Consider the following 19,300-nt stretch of genomic DNA (forward strand, 5'->3'; position numbering starts at 1 on the left):
GTTTTTGTTTCAAAATAATTTAATTCAAAAGTTTCGAGTGAACCTGAACATTTCTCTCTTTATAACCACATCCGAATTCTCTATAGCGGTAGTTCTTCAGAGCGACAATTTCCTATAAAATCGTAGAGGGTAGAGGCAGTCAAGATTATCTGTTTAACAGAAATAAAATATACCGATAACCAAAATCAACCATCACAAGTGTGCATCACTAGATCACCTGTTTCAATATCACAAGCTTGAAACCACTGGGTAGACCCGTTTCAGATGACAGCACGATTGTCATTTGGCATTATGCGGGTGCTGTCGCGCGCGTTCCCTGTACTCAAGAAAATGTTCCGGTGCACATCGTCCATCAAGCTAGTGTAACGGGTGGCTCACCTTCGAGTTGGTACCTTGAATGTTTCAGAGAGGTAGCCAAACTGAACAAGAAGAAGAGCAGAAGAGTAGCAGTAGCAGCAAAAGAAGAAAAATTATATTGCCCTAGACATTTCATGGTGCGATTTGTCGTTTTCGCGTTGATTTTTCATTGTGTGATCGAAGATTCATTCGCGAAATCAGTCAAAAGAAACGTTCAGATCGGCGGCAGATTGACGGCGATCTGTCGAAACAGTTGTGTCGCGATTTCCAGTGCATGTGTGCAGCAGAAAGTGTTTTTCCCGTTTTTCTACCATCTTCCTCTTTCTCTTTTTGGTGTGTGATGGTGGCGCAGGAAGTATAAATCTCTGCCAGCGCTAGCAGAAAAGAAAAGCAGACCCACGATTAGAAGAGCACTTCAAATGATTTGCTAATGTAGTCGGAAAAAAGTTAGTTTCTCGAGCGGAGGATATATTTTTTTTGGTAAATATACTGCCCATGAAGCGGAGAAAATTTCGATCAGAAAGGCTTGTGAGATTTTTTCTCTGCTAATGAGCAGTACTAGCAGTACCTGCTCAAGGAAGAGGAGGTGAAGGGAAAATTTCTGACTGACAGAGAAAGACAGTACGAAAAAAAAGTTCGCGGAGTACCCCTCGATAATAAGAGGAATCAGACCGGGAAGAAGAAGTAGTAAGACAGAACAAGAAGAAAACGGATAACTCTTGGAAGGCCTCTGAAAGCAGGGCGAGATACAAAGAATTTCGAAGCGTTTATATTGCACTGCTTTCGGTTACTTATTACGGTGCTATTTCATTACTTTCCGAGAGTGGAGTTTATCTGCACTGTCCTTCAAGTTGGCGATTGTTCCGTAATATTGCAAAAAATAAAGAGGAATAAAATCAAACGAAAATTTAAAAAAACGGAACAGTAACATAACACGGAATTGCAGTTTGTGTTTGCGTGCGCTTCTATATGTGTTCTGTGCCTGGTGCTCGAATGTATTTGTGTGGATCCCATGTTCATATGAGGAGCGCAGCAACAAAAGCAGCGAGGGAGCGATAAAGGCCAAAACTGACAGCTGAAGATATATCTGATCAGAGCCAGCATCGAAGCACAAATTTGACACCCCTCTTCTGGAAGGGTAACAACAACAACAACAATAATAATAATAATAATAGCGACACTAAAATTAACAGAAACAAGCCCCTCTGGCCCCGGTTGTCGTCAAATGTGCTGCTGGAAATGATTAATACAAAGGACGAAGTTGTAAACTGGTTCAAAGAGTTAAAGAGCTACAACCGGATAGATACAATGTGCACCTTGCTCAATATGTGCCTTCCATTTGAGCTACGCTTCTTGGGGACCTGTCTTGAGGAGCTTGGTCGGCGTGATGCCCAGGAACTGCGAGGCATCGAACTGCGGGTCAACAATCCGCAGGAATTCATCTCGGACATTGCTTCCTGCCAAAGCGGAGAACCCACGGATCGCAAGCATCGCCGGAAGATGGCTCTTTTTCTTGCACTGGTACGAGCCTGCAATCACACTTGTGTGAACGAGCTGTTCAAAACGCTCGAAGGATGGGGTACAAGGGACTTTGTCAAACTTTTCGACGAAGATGTGCTGCAGGAATTGCTGCTGGTGTATACGATGGCCACCAATCATCCGGTGTTTTCGTTTGAACAACGCATGAAATGTGGTGACATATTCAACAAGCTGAAGACGTGCGAGCTGAAACCAAGCAATCACCAGGATGCGGACAGTTTGACTAATTCTACGCCACCACCTGTTGCAGTGGGAACATTACTGGGAATGGCACCCGCAGTTCCGCAACAACAACAGCAGCAGCAGCAGCTTTCGGTACCACATCAACAGCAGCAACAGATTGCGATGCAGATTCCGCTGCCGTCCCAACAAACGGGACCACCTCCGCCTCCCCAGCAGGCCCCGATACCGATCCCGGGTTTTCCGCAGGGTGCGATAGCGCAGGTATGTGTGGATTTTGTCTTTTATAATAATTTGATTTTTTTGTGCGTTTCGTTTATGAACATAGCCTGTCCGACTCAGAATAACTTGTGTTCTTTTCACACAAAAACAATGTTTTGATAGAGTTTGTTTTGATGATATGATGATGTCTCTTATGTAGTGAAGGCTGGGGTAAGATGGACAGAGCGCTAGTTCTAACAGTTGACAATTATTTTCAAAGATCACGATCATAATTTCCACCAAACAATGTTATGCTTCTACAAAAGGACGACCAACCGTAAAATGTGGATCTAGGGAAGTTTCGAAGTTACTGTTCGGCAAGGAAATACATAACTGCCAAGATCTGTATGTTCTCAGATAGTATAACAGCTCCAAATGCATTAAAAGTATACGCACCTCGGTTTGGGAATGTATTCTATTTTTATTCTATGAACAAGCCAATTTCTTATTAAAAATGGTTCTACAGGTCAATTCTATGGGCCTGAGTCATTCTGTGGATTATCTACATCGTGTCTCTAATCGGAGCTCAAAACCTGAGAAATATCGATGATTATAGCCTACTGGGGCGAGGACTGCGGAGTTCTGGAAAGAATGTTTTTGCGCCTATCGAGATACGGTAGGAAAAACGATAGGAATTTCATCAACGAAGTCATACTGTCGATCACGAATTGGATTGCCAAATGATGGTTCGTTTCACCGCGGCCAAATAATGTATCTTTTTGTTTTCAATGCGTATCATTTTACGGAGGTGTAAACAACGTTGTTAATTTTGATCCGAACCAATCGAAAATATCATCAACAGAAATGCAGTCGCGGGAAGCTTAGCTATTTTGTTTGTGGGGACCGAGCTTCATCAATTTCAACACGTGAATACGGATTTAGCCTGCTGAAGACAATGAATCGGAGTTGATATTAGACCAAGATTCGTGTCATTTTCAAGGGGGAACTGGACAAATGTTTGGGAGTGACTCAACAAGCTATATCTGTGCGTCTGAAGGCAATTGGCTGTTAATTTCAAAACAAAATCGATTGCAACTCATTCATTCACTCAATACACGTGACCACGGTGTAAGACGGAAGGAATTTTTAGCACACTACCTTTCCATTTTATCTACCACGAAACTTTTAAAGTCAAATATTTATTGTGTAATTTTAGGTTTTTGAGTACCTTTTTTTCCAAAATATATATTTTTATTGAGACTCATTCGAAGTTAGTCTGAAGGAGCCGGGAGTTCAATATATCGTCAATTCTTGCTTATGACTATGTTAGTAATACGTAACCAACTAACCGCGTTTGACTCGAGGTTAGTACCTATTACAATGTGTTCTCGTAATTGCGATGTTGCAGTATGCACGAGTGGGCGACACCGTATATATACTTCCTGTTAGGATGCAGCTGACCATTAATCAGCAACGCCTCACGCCTTACGTTGACATAAAGTAGACGATCAGGATCACGGCTATCTAAGATATTCCAGACGGCGATAACGGATTGTCTGCCTTGTGCCCTCAATGCTCTGGAAAGCTGACTTGGAGCGTGGAGAAAAATCATGAACAATTCGCCTTTCAGAGTGTGTGCCTCCTGAAGCGTTCACCTTAGCTAGCGAGTCCGCTTTCTCATTCCCCTGAATCGATCAATGGAGGGAGGGAACCCATGCTAAGGCAATCTTAAATCATTTTTCGATCAAAACATTCAATAGTCGTCTCATTCTTGTCAAGAAAGAAGTCTATCAACTTTCTTTGAACGACTAGTCTCTATTGAACTGAGAATGTCTGAAAAGATAAAATGAAGGTCGATGGGCAATGTTCCAAAGAACCCTAAAGCCTAGATTACCGCACCAAGCTCAGCGACATACACGGAACAAAGATCTCTGAGTTTGAAAGAGGCATTGGAATTTTCTTTGAACCTACCGAAGCCAGTGGACTCGTTTATGAATGAACCGTCAGTAAAGAACAGCCCCTCCTTGGAAGAATTATGAACCGTATGGAGTCCAATTTATTATTAAATAAAATATTTACAAAGCGAAAATGTAGGGGGTCTCCGTAGCCACATTGGTTGCGCGTTCGCTTAGTAAGCGATCGATCGTGAGTTCAAAACTCAGGACCCTCATTGACCATCTTTGTGTTGTTACAGAATAGCTTCGTCCACGCAACAATCATCAGCGATGGAGATCGATCCACGGTCGAAATAAGATCGATTCATCCATACAACTGCTCTGCTCTGCAAGACACATCGGGCTACTGTTCTATAAATAACTCAACAATGATCAATCAACTGTCTCCGCTGTCCGGTGGTCCAACTGGATAATGGAAGAACAGACAGAATACTCTTACGCCTAAATGGCTACTGTGTGAATGTACCATATGTTATGGTATAGAAGGAATACTGGCGAACGGCAACTGTGTAATGTGCTAATTATAGATATGATAACCATGTGACATGTACACGATTAAAATTCGGCTCTGTTACAGCTGAAATGCTAATGAGCCTTAAATAAATAAATGGGATAAAAAAAAAAGCGAAAATGTGTAAGAATGGTATGTGTTGAACAGTGTCACAATAGATTGTGTTGTAGAACAATATCGATTGTCGCCACAATACTCCCCCCTCAGTTTTGCCAATAGCGGCGAGGGATTTTTACATGGTGTCATGGCGATCTGGTTTTATATTGTGCAGGTTCTGGTACGGGTTCCGACTGTGGCGGTGATGTTTCATCGCCCTGGACGAAAGCTGCCTTCAGTCGGTCGATGGAGATCGGAGATGGTTTACTTTTGATGTCAATGATATATACCTTCTTCTTCCTGCGGATAACACGGTATGGCCCGTCGAAAGGTGGTGATAGTGGTGGTTTTATGGCACCAACTCTCACAAACACTTTACTGCATGTGGCCAACTCTTTTTGGATGAACGGCGTCTCACTGAAATGGTTGCTTGTAGGTGTACGTCGGAGTTTTGTCATCGTTTGTTTTAGGTCGGCGACAAACTCCGGAGTGGGCTTCAGGTTGCTGTTGCTCTCTGTGAAGAACTCTCCCGGTAGTCGAAGAGTCGTGCCGTATCTGATCTCGGCCGTTGATGCCTGAAGCTCCTCTTTGAGCGATGTCCTCATGCAGAGTAACACAATTGGCAGCGTTTCTGTCCATCGTGGGTTCTGGTGGCACATGATTGCGGCCTTTAGTTGTCGGTGCGCTCTCTCGATCTGCCCGTTGGCCTGAGGATGGTACGGCGTGGTGCGAAGATGAATGATGCCGAGAGTGCGAGTCCGACTCTCTGAAGAGATCGGACTCAAACTGCCTTCCCAAATCGGTCGTTATGTCAATAGGCACTCCGAATCGGACGATCCAACAACTAACGAAAGCTCGAGCTACAATAGCTGTCGTCATGTTGGGGATCGGGATGACTTCTGGCCATCGATTAGTGTTAAGCAATAAGCGTTACCTTCGGATGGTGGTAGTGGGCCAATGAGGTCCATGTGAACGTGTGCGAATCGTTCAACGGGTGTAGCGATCTGTGAAGTTGGTGAACGGTTTTGTCGGTGCACCTTCGACTTTTGACACGGGATGCAGCTTGTTGTCGAACCCACCGTGCAACAGACGGCAGCTCTGACGGGTGAATTGGTCAGGGGTTAGACATCAATTGAATATAGGCTACTCAAAGTCAAAATCAATATGGCGTCGTTTGTTTATCAACATACCATTTGCGAGGATTGAAATCGTTGAAATCGCGAAAATTGCGCTGCTTTATTTCTAACTGCATAAGCGATTTTCATATTTCGGTTTCACATGGAGGTGTTCAGATTCAACATGGAGTTTAAAGTTAGCCACTATTTAACTATATAACCGGACCGTGTTGTAAACAACAGTAATTGTCAGAACCAAAATGTCAGTAAACCGCAGCAATATTGGGTACATTGGCAATATGAGGGATTTGACGTTTTAGTCATACCCCTGGAATTGGTGAGTCCCGGGAGCCCTGCCTGGCAGCTGTCATCCAGCGAGAGTGAGACGGGATAGCAATATGGTATAATAACAAACAAACAAAACAAACGAAAAAGTAAGGATTGTGAAGTGAATAATAGAGCTGAAAAAGGATTCTGAAGTGTGGGACCGATGGCCAGACGTAACGATTCGCGACGAGTTTAGTGGTCGCACGAAATCCGGGGTGTGATCCACTATGCAGTTTAGCAATGATCTGATTCCAATTCTGCGGGACAAATGGTCGGATGGTCACAGTAAATAGGCATAGAAGACAACGGAGAGGATAGTGCCTTCAATTTCATCGTTGTGTTGGTCGGTGGGTCCGACAAAAAATTGCTGAGCTCGGGATCAGTTTTCTGCTGCGTTGCCAAAGCGTCGAAATCGCTGATAACTGGCTCCATTAGTGCTGGTAACAGCTTCGATTCGACTCAGCATGTCGGCTATTCGATTCTCCTCACCGGGTACGTGACGAATGTCCGTTGTATATTCGCTGATGAAGCTGAGGTGCCATTGCTAGGTCGGACTTGCTCTCTCTGGACGTTGCTGAAAAGCAGTGATGAGCGGCTTGTGGTCCGTATACACGCAAAAGTTCCGAGCGGATAGAATATCCTTAAAATATTTCACTGCTTGGTAAATGGTGAACAGTTCTCGGTCGTATGCGCTGGTGTTTTTCTTGCTGTCACTGAGTTTGCAGGGAAAATAAGCCAGCGGTTGACGACCTTGTTCGGTGATTTGGTGCAGAACTGCGCCGATTGCGGACCCGATGCGTCGACTTCCAGAGCCAAAATTGCGTCGACAGAGGGATGTGCATGAAGTGCAACTTTAGCTAGATCGAGTTTGCACTTTTCAAATGCAGCGTTCTGCTCATCACTCCACTGCAGCACGGTCTGGTCGTTCCGGACGTTGTTCGATATCATCGAGTGAAGGATTTGCTGAGTTTCGGCTGCTCGTGGAATGAAACGGCGATAGAAATTTATTGTCCCCAAAAAAACGTTTTAGCTGCTTAGCAACGACCGGGCGTGGAAAATTGTGGATAGCGTCAACTTTGCTTGGTTTTGGTTTGATGCCATCCTGAGTGATGAGATGGCCGAGGAATTCTACCTCTGGTTGCCCGATCTGTCATTTGTCGACGTTGATGGTGAGCCCATTATCACGTAGCCGGCTGAATACTGTGCGCAGGTGCTGCTTGTGCTGCGTGATATCATCGGATGCTACGCAGGTTTGCTTGATTGCATTGAGTCCTCTGTAGTCACCGCATGGTCGCCAAGTTCCGTTCGACTTTTTCACTAAGTGCAGCGGGCTGGTCCAGCAGCTTTGCAAGGATTGGCATATTCCTTGATCCATCAAAAACCGAAATTCAGCTTTAGCTTCCTTCAGTATGTCAATCGGCAGCCTTGGGGGCGACAAAAAACTGGTTGACCTGTGGTGATGATGTGGTGAATGGTCTTAGCCTTGGTGGGTCGTCGGTTGAGGTTGAGCACAGTGATGTCTTGGTATTCCTTCAGGATGTCGGCGAAGGGCGAGTTTACGTCGTAGGTGGTGATCATCGGCTCCGAAACTGCGTTGATGTTGTTGACTTCTAGGTTGGTTCGGTTGTCGATGAGCTTATTGCGTCGTAGATCTACGAGGAGGTCATGGTGTCTCAGGAAGTTGGCGCCGATGATGGGGGATTCGACATCTGCAATGGTGAAAACACAGACGAATTGCCGACGGAGTCCAATGTCGATGTTTAAGCGTTTGGTTCCGTACGTGTTGATGGGGCTGCCATTTACAGCGAAAAGCTGGTTCATTTTCACTGGGTTGAGTTGTTCACGTGGTGTGGGAGGAATAACCGACATGTCGGCTCCAGTGTCGATCAGAAAATTCTGGTGTGTGTTCTGATCGCGCACGTGGATTCGCTAGATGCGAGTACGATTCAAAACGGTGCTGGTTGTTTTTGCTGGTTCGTCTGCGGTGGAGGGAGCTTGGGTGCAGGTGGGCTGCGAACTAGCTAGTTTTTTCTCACGACGAGTGTAAGTTTTGACGTTGTCGTCGTAGAAAATGCAGGGGACGTTTGGGTTGTCCCCTTTGTGCTTCTCGCACTTGGTCGCTTTGGCTCCGTGTCGGTAATGAAACCAGCAAATCCATCGACGAATACCCTTTGATTGGCTCAGAGTAGAACTACGTCGTTCTGCAGAACGATTTCCAAAACGGGTGCGAGAAAGTTCTCTTCTGCCAAATTCACCGGAAAAAGCATCTTCGAGACGTCTCGTTAGGGCATCAATACGGCTTTCCAACTTGGCAATGGTCAATTCCTAGTTCGTACGAATGGTGGCGACGGTGTTGCTGGGTGTTCAGGATTTGATCAGCAAATTTGGCTTGCTCGTCGAGTGATGCAGATGGCATCGCTGTGATGATGGGACGTGCGGTGGTGGGTAGGGCGCGCAGCCAAAGGTTGGACAGCACACTGTCGGTACATCCTGTTCCACCAAGCCGGCGCATCTCGGACAGCAACTAGGCTTCTGGTCGCCCAGCGTCATTCCAGAAAGCAAGCTCGTTAACCGTTGCATCTCTGACGGACGAAAATGAGCAACAATGGCATCCATCCTTCAGCGCCTGATAGCGGGTTTCATCCCGCGACAGGTGCCATTTCGCAATGGTGGAGTACACAAATTTGGCACGTGAACCAGGTGCAACGATTAGTGCGTTGAATTTATGTTTGTCCTGCTTAATTTGGTGCACACTGAAGGCTGCTTTCATACAGATGAACCAAGTGTCGACATCTTAGGCGTCGAACGGAGGATAATTTATTTTCGCGACAATGGCGGCATTCATCTCTCGCGGCTCCGGTTTTACATGGCTAGCGTTGTCTCCGTCTTGGGTCTGGTCGACTGGCTCTGTCATTTTCACTTCGGCGTGATTTGCAGAGATCCTGCAGATATCGTTTTTCACGGATTCACGAAACAAAAAAAGGAATTTTTCGCGGTACGCGTTTACTTCGTGTTTCGACTACTTATCAAGCGTTGGGGTCACCAATATTTGGGGGACCTCTCGATAATTAAATGTAGGCTACTGTTCTGAACGATAGTCAATGTATTACTAACCAAAATATTTACAAAGCGAAAATGTGTAAGAATGGTATGTGTTGAACGGTGTCACAATAGAGTGTGTTGTAGAACAATGTCGATTGTCTGATTACACAATCAGTGTGATCGGATAAGAGATGAGATAATAAGAGGTGTATTATTTAGAGTGCGATGTCTATAGTCGCCACACGTACGACGGGTTTGATGTAAATGCTTGAAACTCGCTTGTAAAATCCTTAAACATTTTCTAGTTCACAAATGAGCCATCCGTGGAACACATGGTCGCTGATGTTCTCGGTGAAAATCGGGAAGTTAAATAACGTCGGATCGTAGATGATCTGGGATTCCATGGATTTCTTGATGCATGAACAGATAAAAAATGACAGAAGGATTTGTTTGATTTCAATATCCTGTTTTGAAAGCGATTTTAAAGCTATTGAAACAATTTTTCGAGTCAATAAGTAGCAATCATATGACTCTTGGACATTTTATCTTTTGTTTAAAATTATTATCATACCATTTCGATGATCCGGAGCGGAAATATCGGAATTTTTTAGCATAAATATTTGCCCCTTCCCAACAATTGGAAACGACAATCGATTGCGGTTTTCGTGAACAAATGATTTTCAATGTGATTTCTACACTTTTCATAATGATCCTACATGGTTTATGACTACAGTCCTTCAATCCATAATTTTCACTAAGTCCCGCTACATATGGTTTACTCGTCTCGTTGGTGGGGTTATTGTTTTTGCTGGAATCCAGTCTTTGCGGGATTGCTGTCCGGTGTTCTAGCAATACGTTCAGTCTATCATACTTGTCCAATATCAATAGATTCGTGGATGCTGAACTCATCAATCGCCTCTTTCTTTGAACAACGGCTAGACTTCGTGACCGTAAATGATAACCTATTACCGGCCAATAAGCGATTTACACATTTTCTTATTTCCGTACGGCGTTGGAGTCGGTTAAATTTCGGGGATTTGTGGAGCCATCCAATAGCATATTGTATCAGTGAACCAAAGTAGAAAAATTGGTCGATTTCGAGCTCGTCGTCGTCGATTACGGTGTTATTACCAAGAGCGAATCTGTTAGGTTCGGATCCCCTCACTATCATATATTCAGTATTGGACGCACTGATCCTAAATCCAATTAGCACTGTTTCGTGCCATTTTAATAAATTAGTTAAATACTAAATACAATACATCATATTTTTTAGAGGTGATTGAACTGCAAAGTTAAAGCCTCTTCAATACAAACATGTTCAAGTTCACAAATTTTATAATTTATAGATATTAGTAATCCGCTGTGATTTTTTATCACACTACGTTAAGATTTTTCTCGTGTTACGCGTTCCGTCTGTTACGGATGGATCACGAAATAACCCGTGTTTTCTATACTTGATGGTTAAATCCTTGGTCTGCCAAGAATCTAACAAGGCCTACCGATGGCTCGCCTTTGTCTCATCCACACCGTAGGAAAAAAGATCTCATTCGTGGAATCCGAACAAATGAAGCGTACAAGTTTGCCCCAAAACGTGCGATCCCAGGGGTATGTCTTACAGATTTCTTTGCGGTCCTTAATGTGTTAACATGCATATTTGGAATGACACATCTGGAGGACGAAAAATGATCAACACTTGTTGCTTAACGTTCGCCTTTTTAATTCTTATCAACCATTCGTTCTCCGCACAAAATTCTTTCATTCGATCTAACCCTAAAAGAAATTTGTTGGACACACAAACGCCCGCACGCGTCGTTCTATATCACACTATTCATTATCTTCATAGTTCACCGAATTTGCTCACGATGAAATGATGGTGATGATGATGATGATTAGACCATGATTCATCCATACATACAAATAAATCATAACGGACTAGTAGTGTGCAATAGTGTTACACTCTCGTTTCGACTAATCTTGACGAGCTCTGGTAGACGGGAAGAACACTAACGAAAAGAAGATGTTTCATCAACATCATCAGCTGGGCGTCTCTCACCAGTCAGCACTGCTGGCCCCTAATTTATGAATGGAGAGTACACGTAGTCATCGTGGTGGCGCCCGACGGTTTTCTACATTACATAATTTGAAACATTTGTAGAATGTACAATGCGACTATACTGCGTTATGGGGTTTTAGGTGTCAAGATCAAAGTGATTCTAGATGTTTTTTTGGAAAGCTCATTGAGTTGTCTAAAAATATATACTGAATATGAAAAAATACATACCTACATTTAGGTAACAAGGTTTGGCCAAGATTTTTTATTGTTTCATGCTATAGGATATCTAACATGCATCCAAAATTTTGCCTAGAATTATGAAGTAGATCCATATTATGCATACCTTTCTACATGGTGTAGTAACTACCGCTACATGCTGCTAACTAATTTTCGCTGAACGACATAGCAAAATGAATACATCAGGCAGATATCCCGAGCTGTAACCACCATAAGCTATGTATAAACATATAATCAACGAATGCGCCGTGAACGCGTCTTCTGGTCACTGACGGCGGAACAACAACCAGAGAGAGAAGGTGAAGAAACAAAAAGATCGAAAGAAACAAAGGTGCATGAAATCTTATTGATGCGCGCGTGTGTGTGCATGTATATTGAAATGGCAGTTAAGTATCATTTCTACCTCGGTTCGGAGTCTAGCTGAATATGAGAACTGCGTAGCATTAATCATGGCCATTTCAATCAATTTGTTGTTGTCTCGTACATGCGTCGTGCATTACATTGCAGTCCGGGAAACTTTGTTAAATTAGTATCAGTCGAATTATTTAGTTCCAGTTTCATCGGCGAAGAAAATGTAACGCGCTTCGTATTCACAAATTAATCATTTTTGGAACAATCTCTCTAGAACTTCTTTTTTTCGATTCATTTATTTGCATGGATCTATTGTAATAGCTCCACGGACAGGTAATTTGTTGTTGATCCGATTCCCAATGCTACTAAAATTTTAACATTACAACACAATATGTGTTTTGCGATTCAGAATCCTTTCTAATTAAAATTCGAACTTCGGGCTTGATACGTACTATCAACTTCTGCGCAAACTTGGTATTTCATGACTTTTTTTTTATCCCATTTATTTATTTAAGGCTCGTTAGCATTTCAGCTGTAACAGGGCCGAATTTTAATCGTGTACATGTCACATGGTTATCATATCTATAATTAGCACATTACACAGTTGCCGTTCGCCAGTATATTCCTTCTTTACCATTACATATGGTACATTCACACAGTAGCCATTTAGGCGTAAGAGTATTCTTTCTGTTCTTCCATTATCCAATTGGACCACCGGACAGCGGAGACAGTTGATTGATCATTGTTGAGTTATTTATAGAACAGCAGCCCGATGTGTCTTGCTGAGCAGAGCAGTTGTATGGATGAATCGATCTAATTTCGACCGTGGATCGATCTCCATCGCTGATGATTGTTGCCTGGACGTAGCTATTCTGCAACAACACAAATATGGTCAATGAGGGCCCTGAGTTTTGAACTCACGATCGATCGCTTACTAAGCGAACGCGCAACCAATGTGGCTACGGAGACCCCCTTTTCATGACTTTGATGATAAATCAAAATTTAAATTCTTCTTTTACTTCAAAAAATGAAATATATATGTATAAAAAACAAATAAAAATAAATTATTTGACTCGATTATAGACAGTGAGTCGGAGTCGTCGGAGACTGTATATAATCGAGTCCGCCCTGTACAGGAAGGTTTTCGTGCAATAGATATTGAAAATGAAGCGTTCTACGGACAATGTGCTTTCTCTAATATTGCAATTTAAGCTCCGCTTCCGTTTTCAATTTATTGAATATAAACAAGCTCTTCGTAATTTCACAGCATTCACGATTCATCAGTTATCTAGCTAACGACAAGACAGCAGAGAGTTTTCCAAATTTTGGGATCCTTTATAATTCACACCAAATCCGTCATTATTCAAGTCCAAGTTTTGCTCCAATTAGCAGACAGAAGTCTTTCTCAATGTTCTTGTCAGACACAACTGTTTTGATCGATACAATGGAAGAACGGGCAGGAGTAAAACAGAAAAGACATATTAAAAAGCACGTTCCACGTCGGTTTTCATACCGCCCACATAGGCTGTATATGATTGAATCATATGTACGTATTGTTGATGTATTATCAAATAGATAGCATTGGCGAGAGAAATAAAATGAGGGGCTTAGAATGAAAGTGGTGTAAGTGACTTGATTGATTTCTCTACAACGACTCTCTCTTTTGGTCATAACTTAGCTGCAAATACATTCCCAGCTGTATCTGACAATATGGATGATAGGTCCTCATCTATCGGATTTTATAGCAAACTTAAATTGGAACGTTTTTGCAGTTGAGTTATTAACTAAAGAAAAAGTTGATGAAGAGAAATCGATCAAGTTACTTACACCCCTTGCATTCTAAGCCCCTCATATATGATATCGCCTCGGCCCGTACTGTGTTTAGTACGAGAAGAATATTAGCGATGCATATAAATCTCGTGCAATGTTCTCGCGACAACAAAAATGAATCGTAAATCATCCTTCGGTCCTTTTCAGGGTCACCAAACCAAAACTTTCGACCAAAGAGGTATTTTGGAAATATCGATGCATTCGAAAATAATATACGAAGTAATCAAACGAATTGATTTGTATAATTTTTTGCTGAGAAAAGGTTGTAAATTTCGCCTCTGATTTAAAAAAAGATCAATTTGGAAAGCTAAAATAAACAATCAGCCTTGAGAAAGGTTATTTGGAAAGCCTCGCTGCCGCTGCCATCTGGTCGCTGAGGATTACTGATAAATCGTGAATGACTTATTGTCAACTTTTTCCTATCGATCAATAAATTTTCGTGAATTAGAGCATTCTTTCCGGTTTAAAAGTGGAACCAAAGTGCGGTGCATTTCAAGTCGGATGTGGAGAAGGTATTTTTTATAGCGGTGAGAGCTGCGGAAAACTGAAGGTGTAAATTTGTTCCGCAAAGGATGCTGTCGAAGCGGCCACTCCACTGCACACTGGATTCGATTCGGGTTTTCTGTAGCCGTGTACTTTAGGCGCTATTTTTGAGAGCGTTGGTAATGTTATTTTGCTAAGAGATACTGCAAAACTACTTGGACATTCAGTAAGTTCAGTATTTAAGTGTCGCTCTAGTTATGAGAGTTGATTTGGAAATCTGCGCAAATTGGTGATTTCATGGCATTTATTCATCAGTCCTTGTGCTACTGAATGTTTGTACTAAAGAGTTTCATTCTTGAATTTCTGCCCTGGCTTGGACATCACCCTTCTTTTTTTTTTTAGCGGCCCGCGATACCATGATTGACACGTGTTTGTGGCCCCTCTGAAGAAACATATGAACCAAGTGCAGATGTCGCGAATTCCTAGAACGTACCTGATAGACGAAATTTACGTCGTTCTCTGACGACGTTAGTATGCGTACATTGCCATTGCAATTGTACCCGTTTTTTTCAGTGGAGATGCACATCTAATTGGTGCTCGTAAGTTTGCGCATTACGTGAATATAATCAGGTTTAACGTCTAAACTCTTTAACGACGCTCTCTGAGTATTTAGATGCTTTTTTACACCTGAACCAATATGTGCAAATTGAAAATGAAAAGGTGGCTCAAAAGGATTGGAGACAATCGAAGCTCTCTTTTTACTGAATAACTTGCAGCATACTCAGCTTGGAGAAGGTTGATTTGAGTACGTTGACCGGTCTGTTGACCGGACACTGTCATCTTAAAAAAAAAATGGAAAACTGACTAACAATAATTGTCGTTTCTGTAATTTTGAAACTGAAGCTTCGGAACGGTGCATAAATAGTAAACTGGAGTGCACCACAATAGACCGAACTGATAGTCGCAGTGGTTCAGCGCTCCTACAGAAGAAGAATCGCCAAGAGGAAGCAGAAGGAATCGTACTCTAGAATAGTTTTATAAATCGTTATATGATTTCCCGAACGGGACCGATAAAATTGGCCCTCTGTTGGCCCTCTGTTGGCACGTTTGCTTCAAAAATGTAATGGGGATTTGCCGAGTGCATTTCGAATTCGACAGATCTCAAGTAACTTTAAAGTGAATGATTGTTTCTGCACAAAAGATTGTAATTGGGTTGGGAATCGCTTATCGCGTTAACACTAATAATTCAGATTTCTGCGACGAGAATCCGAACCCTAGATTTCATACCCAAGAAGATCATTAACCTAAAGAATTTTATAATGATTTGTACAATGTTACGACATGAGACATGAGCCTTGGAGCAGACCTTCTCATAAATTCATTGGTTCTTATTAGCTTTTCACTTATAATATATGTACTGTTCAGCGTTTTGACATTTCGACATTATTGTATTTTCTAGATGATGTCCGGAGATGGCAGCATTCCTACCCACATGTCAGTCGAGGGCCTCCAGCAGATGCAGATGCAGATACCTCAAGACTTTACGATGCCACCGCCGTCGGCCGTACCGCCGCATTGGACGCTTCGCAATCCGGTGTTCCAGGTGGGACTAGATGTGAGTGCACCTAATGCTACTTACTTCTGTTTTTATGTTATTATGACTACAAGCTCTTCTGCCGTTATGGCTACCAACAATACTCCGCTCAGTACTACATCACTACTGAGCCTACGTTTTGTTCGAATGGCCTTTTGAAATACGTCCATCCGCTACTATTTTTTCAGACTTCGTTTCCACCACCTTCCTCGTCACCACATCTGAGCAATCCTTCGTCACCGATCCACAGCCGTACGGCAAGCCCGACGCGTATTCCAGCCAGCAGTGTGCAGCATCGAATCAGTCGAAACCAGCAACCAACACCCGGCGAGCAGCAGCACACTCAGCGTCAGCAGCACCAGCCCCAGCATCATCAGCAGCAAGATCTTCGAGAGCGCGAATCACAACAGCAACAGCAACAGCAACAATCGTTAAAATTAGTTGACGAGGTGAGTGGCACAATGTGGGCCAGAAAAGGATGGTCTTCAATTGATCCTGTCTTGTCGTTCCAGTCATTACTATTGAATGTAGATCAGACAACAGCTTTGACTCAGCTGCAGCAGCTTCGTAATGGTTATCGACCTAGCCATAATACCCTTCCGCGGCAGTCGAACAAGCAGAGCTACGTTAACCAGATTCAATATCATCATCAGCAGCAACAGCAACAATCTCACCAACAGCAGCAGCAGCAATCCAACTTCCACGGAATAAATACCGGAATGGCGGGGTTGTCGTATGCGTTGAATAATACAAGTCTGATTGATTTGACGCAGAAATCGAGCAGCGATTCGGGTAGTTCGGCAGGAGATATTTCACCTCCGGAAACTCCTGGTCTGAACACGGGCCCCTCGAACAACATTGGCGGATTAATTCGGAGTAGATCGTCGAATATGGGTAGGATCAATGGGCGTCCGGACAAGCAGCAACAGCAGCAATTAGGTAGTACTGTGATATATACTCAGACAGCAGCTCAGCAGCAGGCAGTGGTTCAGTCCCAACAGCAGCAGTTCGTCGGCGGTAATAACGATATAATGGTAACATCCGCTACACAAAATTTAATTAGCAATAGTAATAATAATAATAATACTATGAATAATAGCAATGGAAATAACAATAGCGTATTGTCAAGCGCTGTATTATTAGGAGCCCCGACGCAAACGGCTGGCGGCACAAACATTGTGCTGAGCTCGCAGCCGCAGTTTACCGCTCCGTATCCACCATATCATACAGCGCATTTGACTGCAACGCGACCTGCCCTGATTTCGGCCCACACGGCGACGGCGCTTCCGCCAGGCACTGCATTCCGACCGCCAGCAGCTGCATATCCCACGATGCAGCACAATGGAGAGATTCTTTACCCATACACGGCCCAAGTAACAGCCGTTGGTGGAGGAGGAGCTACCATAACATTTCTGCCACCATCTGCTGCAGCCCCAGTAGCGGCTGGTACACAGTCCCTCCAAACAATCCGATCAGCTGTGTCCACCCAGCCGCCTCCACCACCCCAGCAACAACAGCTACAATCGCCTCAGACACAACCCCCGCTAATACAACAACAGAAAGTGCCCGCAGCTTACACGCCCCCTGCTGTCGTTCCACCGTCGCACCCGCCAAATGCAACCACACCCACAGGCTTATACTCTCCGCTGTCCTGCTTTAACTGTGGTTCCCAGAAACACAGCGGACTAGACTGCCAGGAATCTTCGATGGAGGACGTTACTCGAAACTCGATCTATAAGCTCGACTACAATGCGTCGATTGCTGCTTCCCAGCAGCAGCAGATGGCGGCTGCCGTTGCCGCCGGTACGATACCGGGGACGTCTCTATCCAACAACGTTACACTGGTGGCCGCCATGACAGGATCATCGCCGGCTTCTTTACCTTCATCCGCCTCCTCCATATCGTCTCTGCCGTTGGCAGTGTCGTCTTCTGTCGTTTCTTCAGCCTCTTCAGCGTCTTCATCGTCGTCGTCGTCATCGTCCTCTTCATCGTCTTCGTCCTCTTCGTCTCTAGCGTCATCTTCAGTTTCGTCTTCGATGACGACACTGCCACTACCCCTTCCGCACCAACCGCCACAGCACGGATCCAATCTTATTAGCAGTAGTAGTAGTAACAATAGTTCGCTAGACGCCTCAACATCTGTTTCAACACAAACAATAAATAATCAAACGGATAGCAGTAGTAGTAGCACTATCAGTAAGTGATTATCAATCTAAACTAATCTTATTAAAATGAAGAAGTAAAAAAAACAACACATATTGTATAAGAAGAACAACTAATTTAACGTAAATAGCGAGTATACTCTCCAGAATGGATAAAATCTAAACAGATGTAGAAAACAAATACACACACACATACATGCAGAAAAAAAGGCAGTCAGTTAAAAAGGGACACACAGCTTGTGCGAGAGGAATGGTTATGTTATTATGATTACTATCCAAATTCATGCAGCGGAGCAAAAAGGGAAATAATTGTTGGACCTTCAAAACGTGCTCCTATCCGATAATCGATTGGGAGCGATTGGTAAAGTTAGTTTTGGCAAAATTAGTAACACTGGTGGAAACGTTGTGTGCCATTTTCTTCATGGAATTTTAATCTAGATTCACATTACGTGAGAACAAAAATTTTTAAACAATAGTATAGAGATGTATAAGCAAACGAAGATTCGAAAAGAAAAAAAAATGTTAGGAAAAGGAAGGAATTTCTGAAGCAAAGCTTTGACAGAGAAATATGATAGGGGTAATATAGGTAGGAGCGCGGACTGAAGGAAATCTTACTGACCAAGATGATACAGTAGTAGCTAAAATGGCTTTGATATTTTTATCATGGGTTTTAGATATGATACAATACCAATAATGTGTATCCAGAATATTTATTTTCATATATTTTCCATTATTTTTTATATTTTGCCAATTATTACTATCGCTTCCAAGATTCTATCATCAGCTCACAATTTATAAGCTAACTACTTATTAATTTGTCGAATTCTGCTCTGCATGCAGATTGAAAAAAAAGTGGAAGATGAAGGTCAAGAGTGAATGGAACACATTTTTAATGTTTATTTAAATTTAGTTATGATTTAAATGTAATACAGTGTAAATGTACTTGTTGATACGGTTAAGATATATGTTCTTGTTTTATTAAGTTGCCATTAATCCCTTGTCGGTTCGAATTATTCAGTCGTCAGCCTGTTGTATCGTTATATGCTGTTCTGTATGAACCAACGGTCCATGGTGTTCAAATGCTGTTCATTCGAGCGAAGAGAAAAAAAAAACTTGGAAGGGGTAAAATCAAGTCAACGACGAAGCACGGAAGCTTTCTTGCAATTATACAAATTTTTCATCTTTTGCAATATCTTTCACAAAAGTAATGTGAAACTTTTTCAAAGCAAATTGGTCATGTGTCGCAATTTGTTTTTTTTGTATCAAT

At 42.8% G+C, this 19,300-nt stretch overlaps 1 protein-coding gene across 4 annotated transcripts; it reads left to right on the forward strand.

The window, feature by feature from the left end:
• Positions 1–419: 419 nt before the first annotated feature.
• On the forward strand, positions 420–18,996 carry LOC129777019 (serine-rich adhesin for platelets). Of its 4 annotated transcripts, none has more exons than XM_055783064.1 (5): positions 420–1,495; positions 1,551–2,340; positions 15,737–15,892; positions 16,060–16,320; positions 16,384–18,996. In XM_055783064.1, the coding sequence occupies exons 2-5, from the start codon at positions 1,597–1,599 to the stop codon at positions 18,073–18,075; spliced, it is 2,853 nt and encodes a 950-aa protein (XP_055639039.1). In that variant the 5' UTR covers positions 420–1,495; positions 1,551–1,596; the 3' UTR covers positions 18,076–18,996. The 4 variants fall into 4 exon arrangements, with proteins under 4 accessions (XP_055639039.1, XP_055639037.1, XP_055639040.1 ...); XM_055783063.1 differs by having other exon boundaries at positions 439–494; positions 710–2,340; XM_055783062.1 differs by having other exon boundaries at positions 420–2,340.
• Positions 18,997–19,300: the final 304 nt, after the last annotated feature.

This window comes from Toxorhynchites rutilus, chromosome 3 (assembly GCF_029784135.1).
Source record: "Toxorhynchites rutilus septentrionalis strain SRP chromosome 3, ASM2978413v1, whole genome shotgun sequence".
In the NCBI taxonomy this organism is placed as follows: domain Eukaryota; kingdom Metazoa; phylum Arthropoda; class Insecta; order Diptera; family Culicidae; genus Toxorhynchites; species Toxorhynchites rutilus.

What these genes read in the sequence shown, in the direction of transcription:
- LOC129777019 (XM_055783062.1), top strand. Translation starts at nt 1,597, where the DNA reads ATGATTAATACAAAGGACGAAGTTGTAAACTGGTTCAAAGAGTTAAAG. An exon ending in CGCAGGGTGCGATAGCGCAG is followed by an intron (nt 2,341 to 15,736) that starts GTATGTGTGGAT and finishes TGTATTTTCTAG; the next exon opens with ATGATGTCCGGAGATGGCAG. An exon ending in CGTTAAAATTAGTTGACGAG is followed by an intron (nt 16,321 to 16,383) that starts GTGAGTGGCACA and finishes TTGTCGTTCCAG; the next exon opens with TCATTACTATTGAATGTAGA.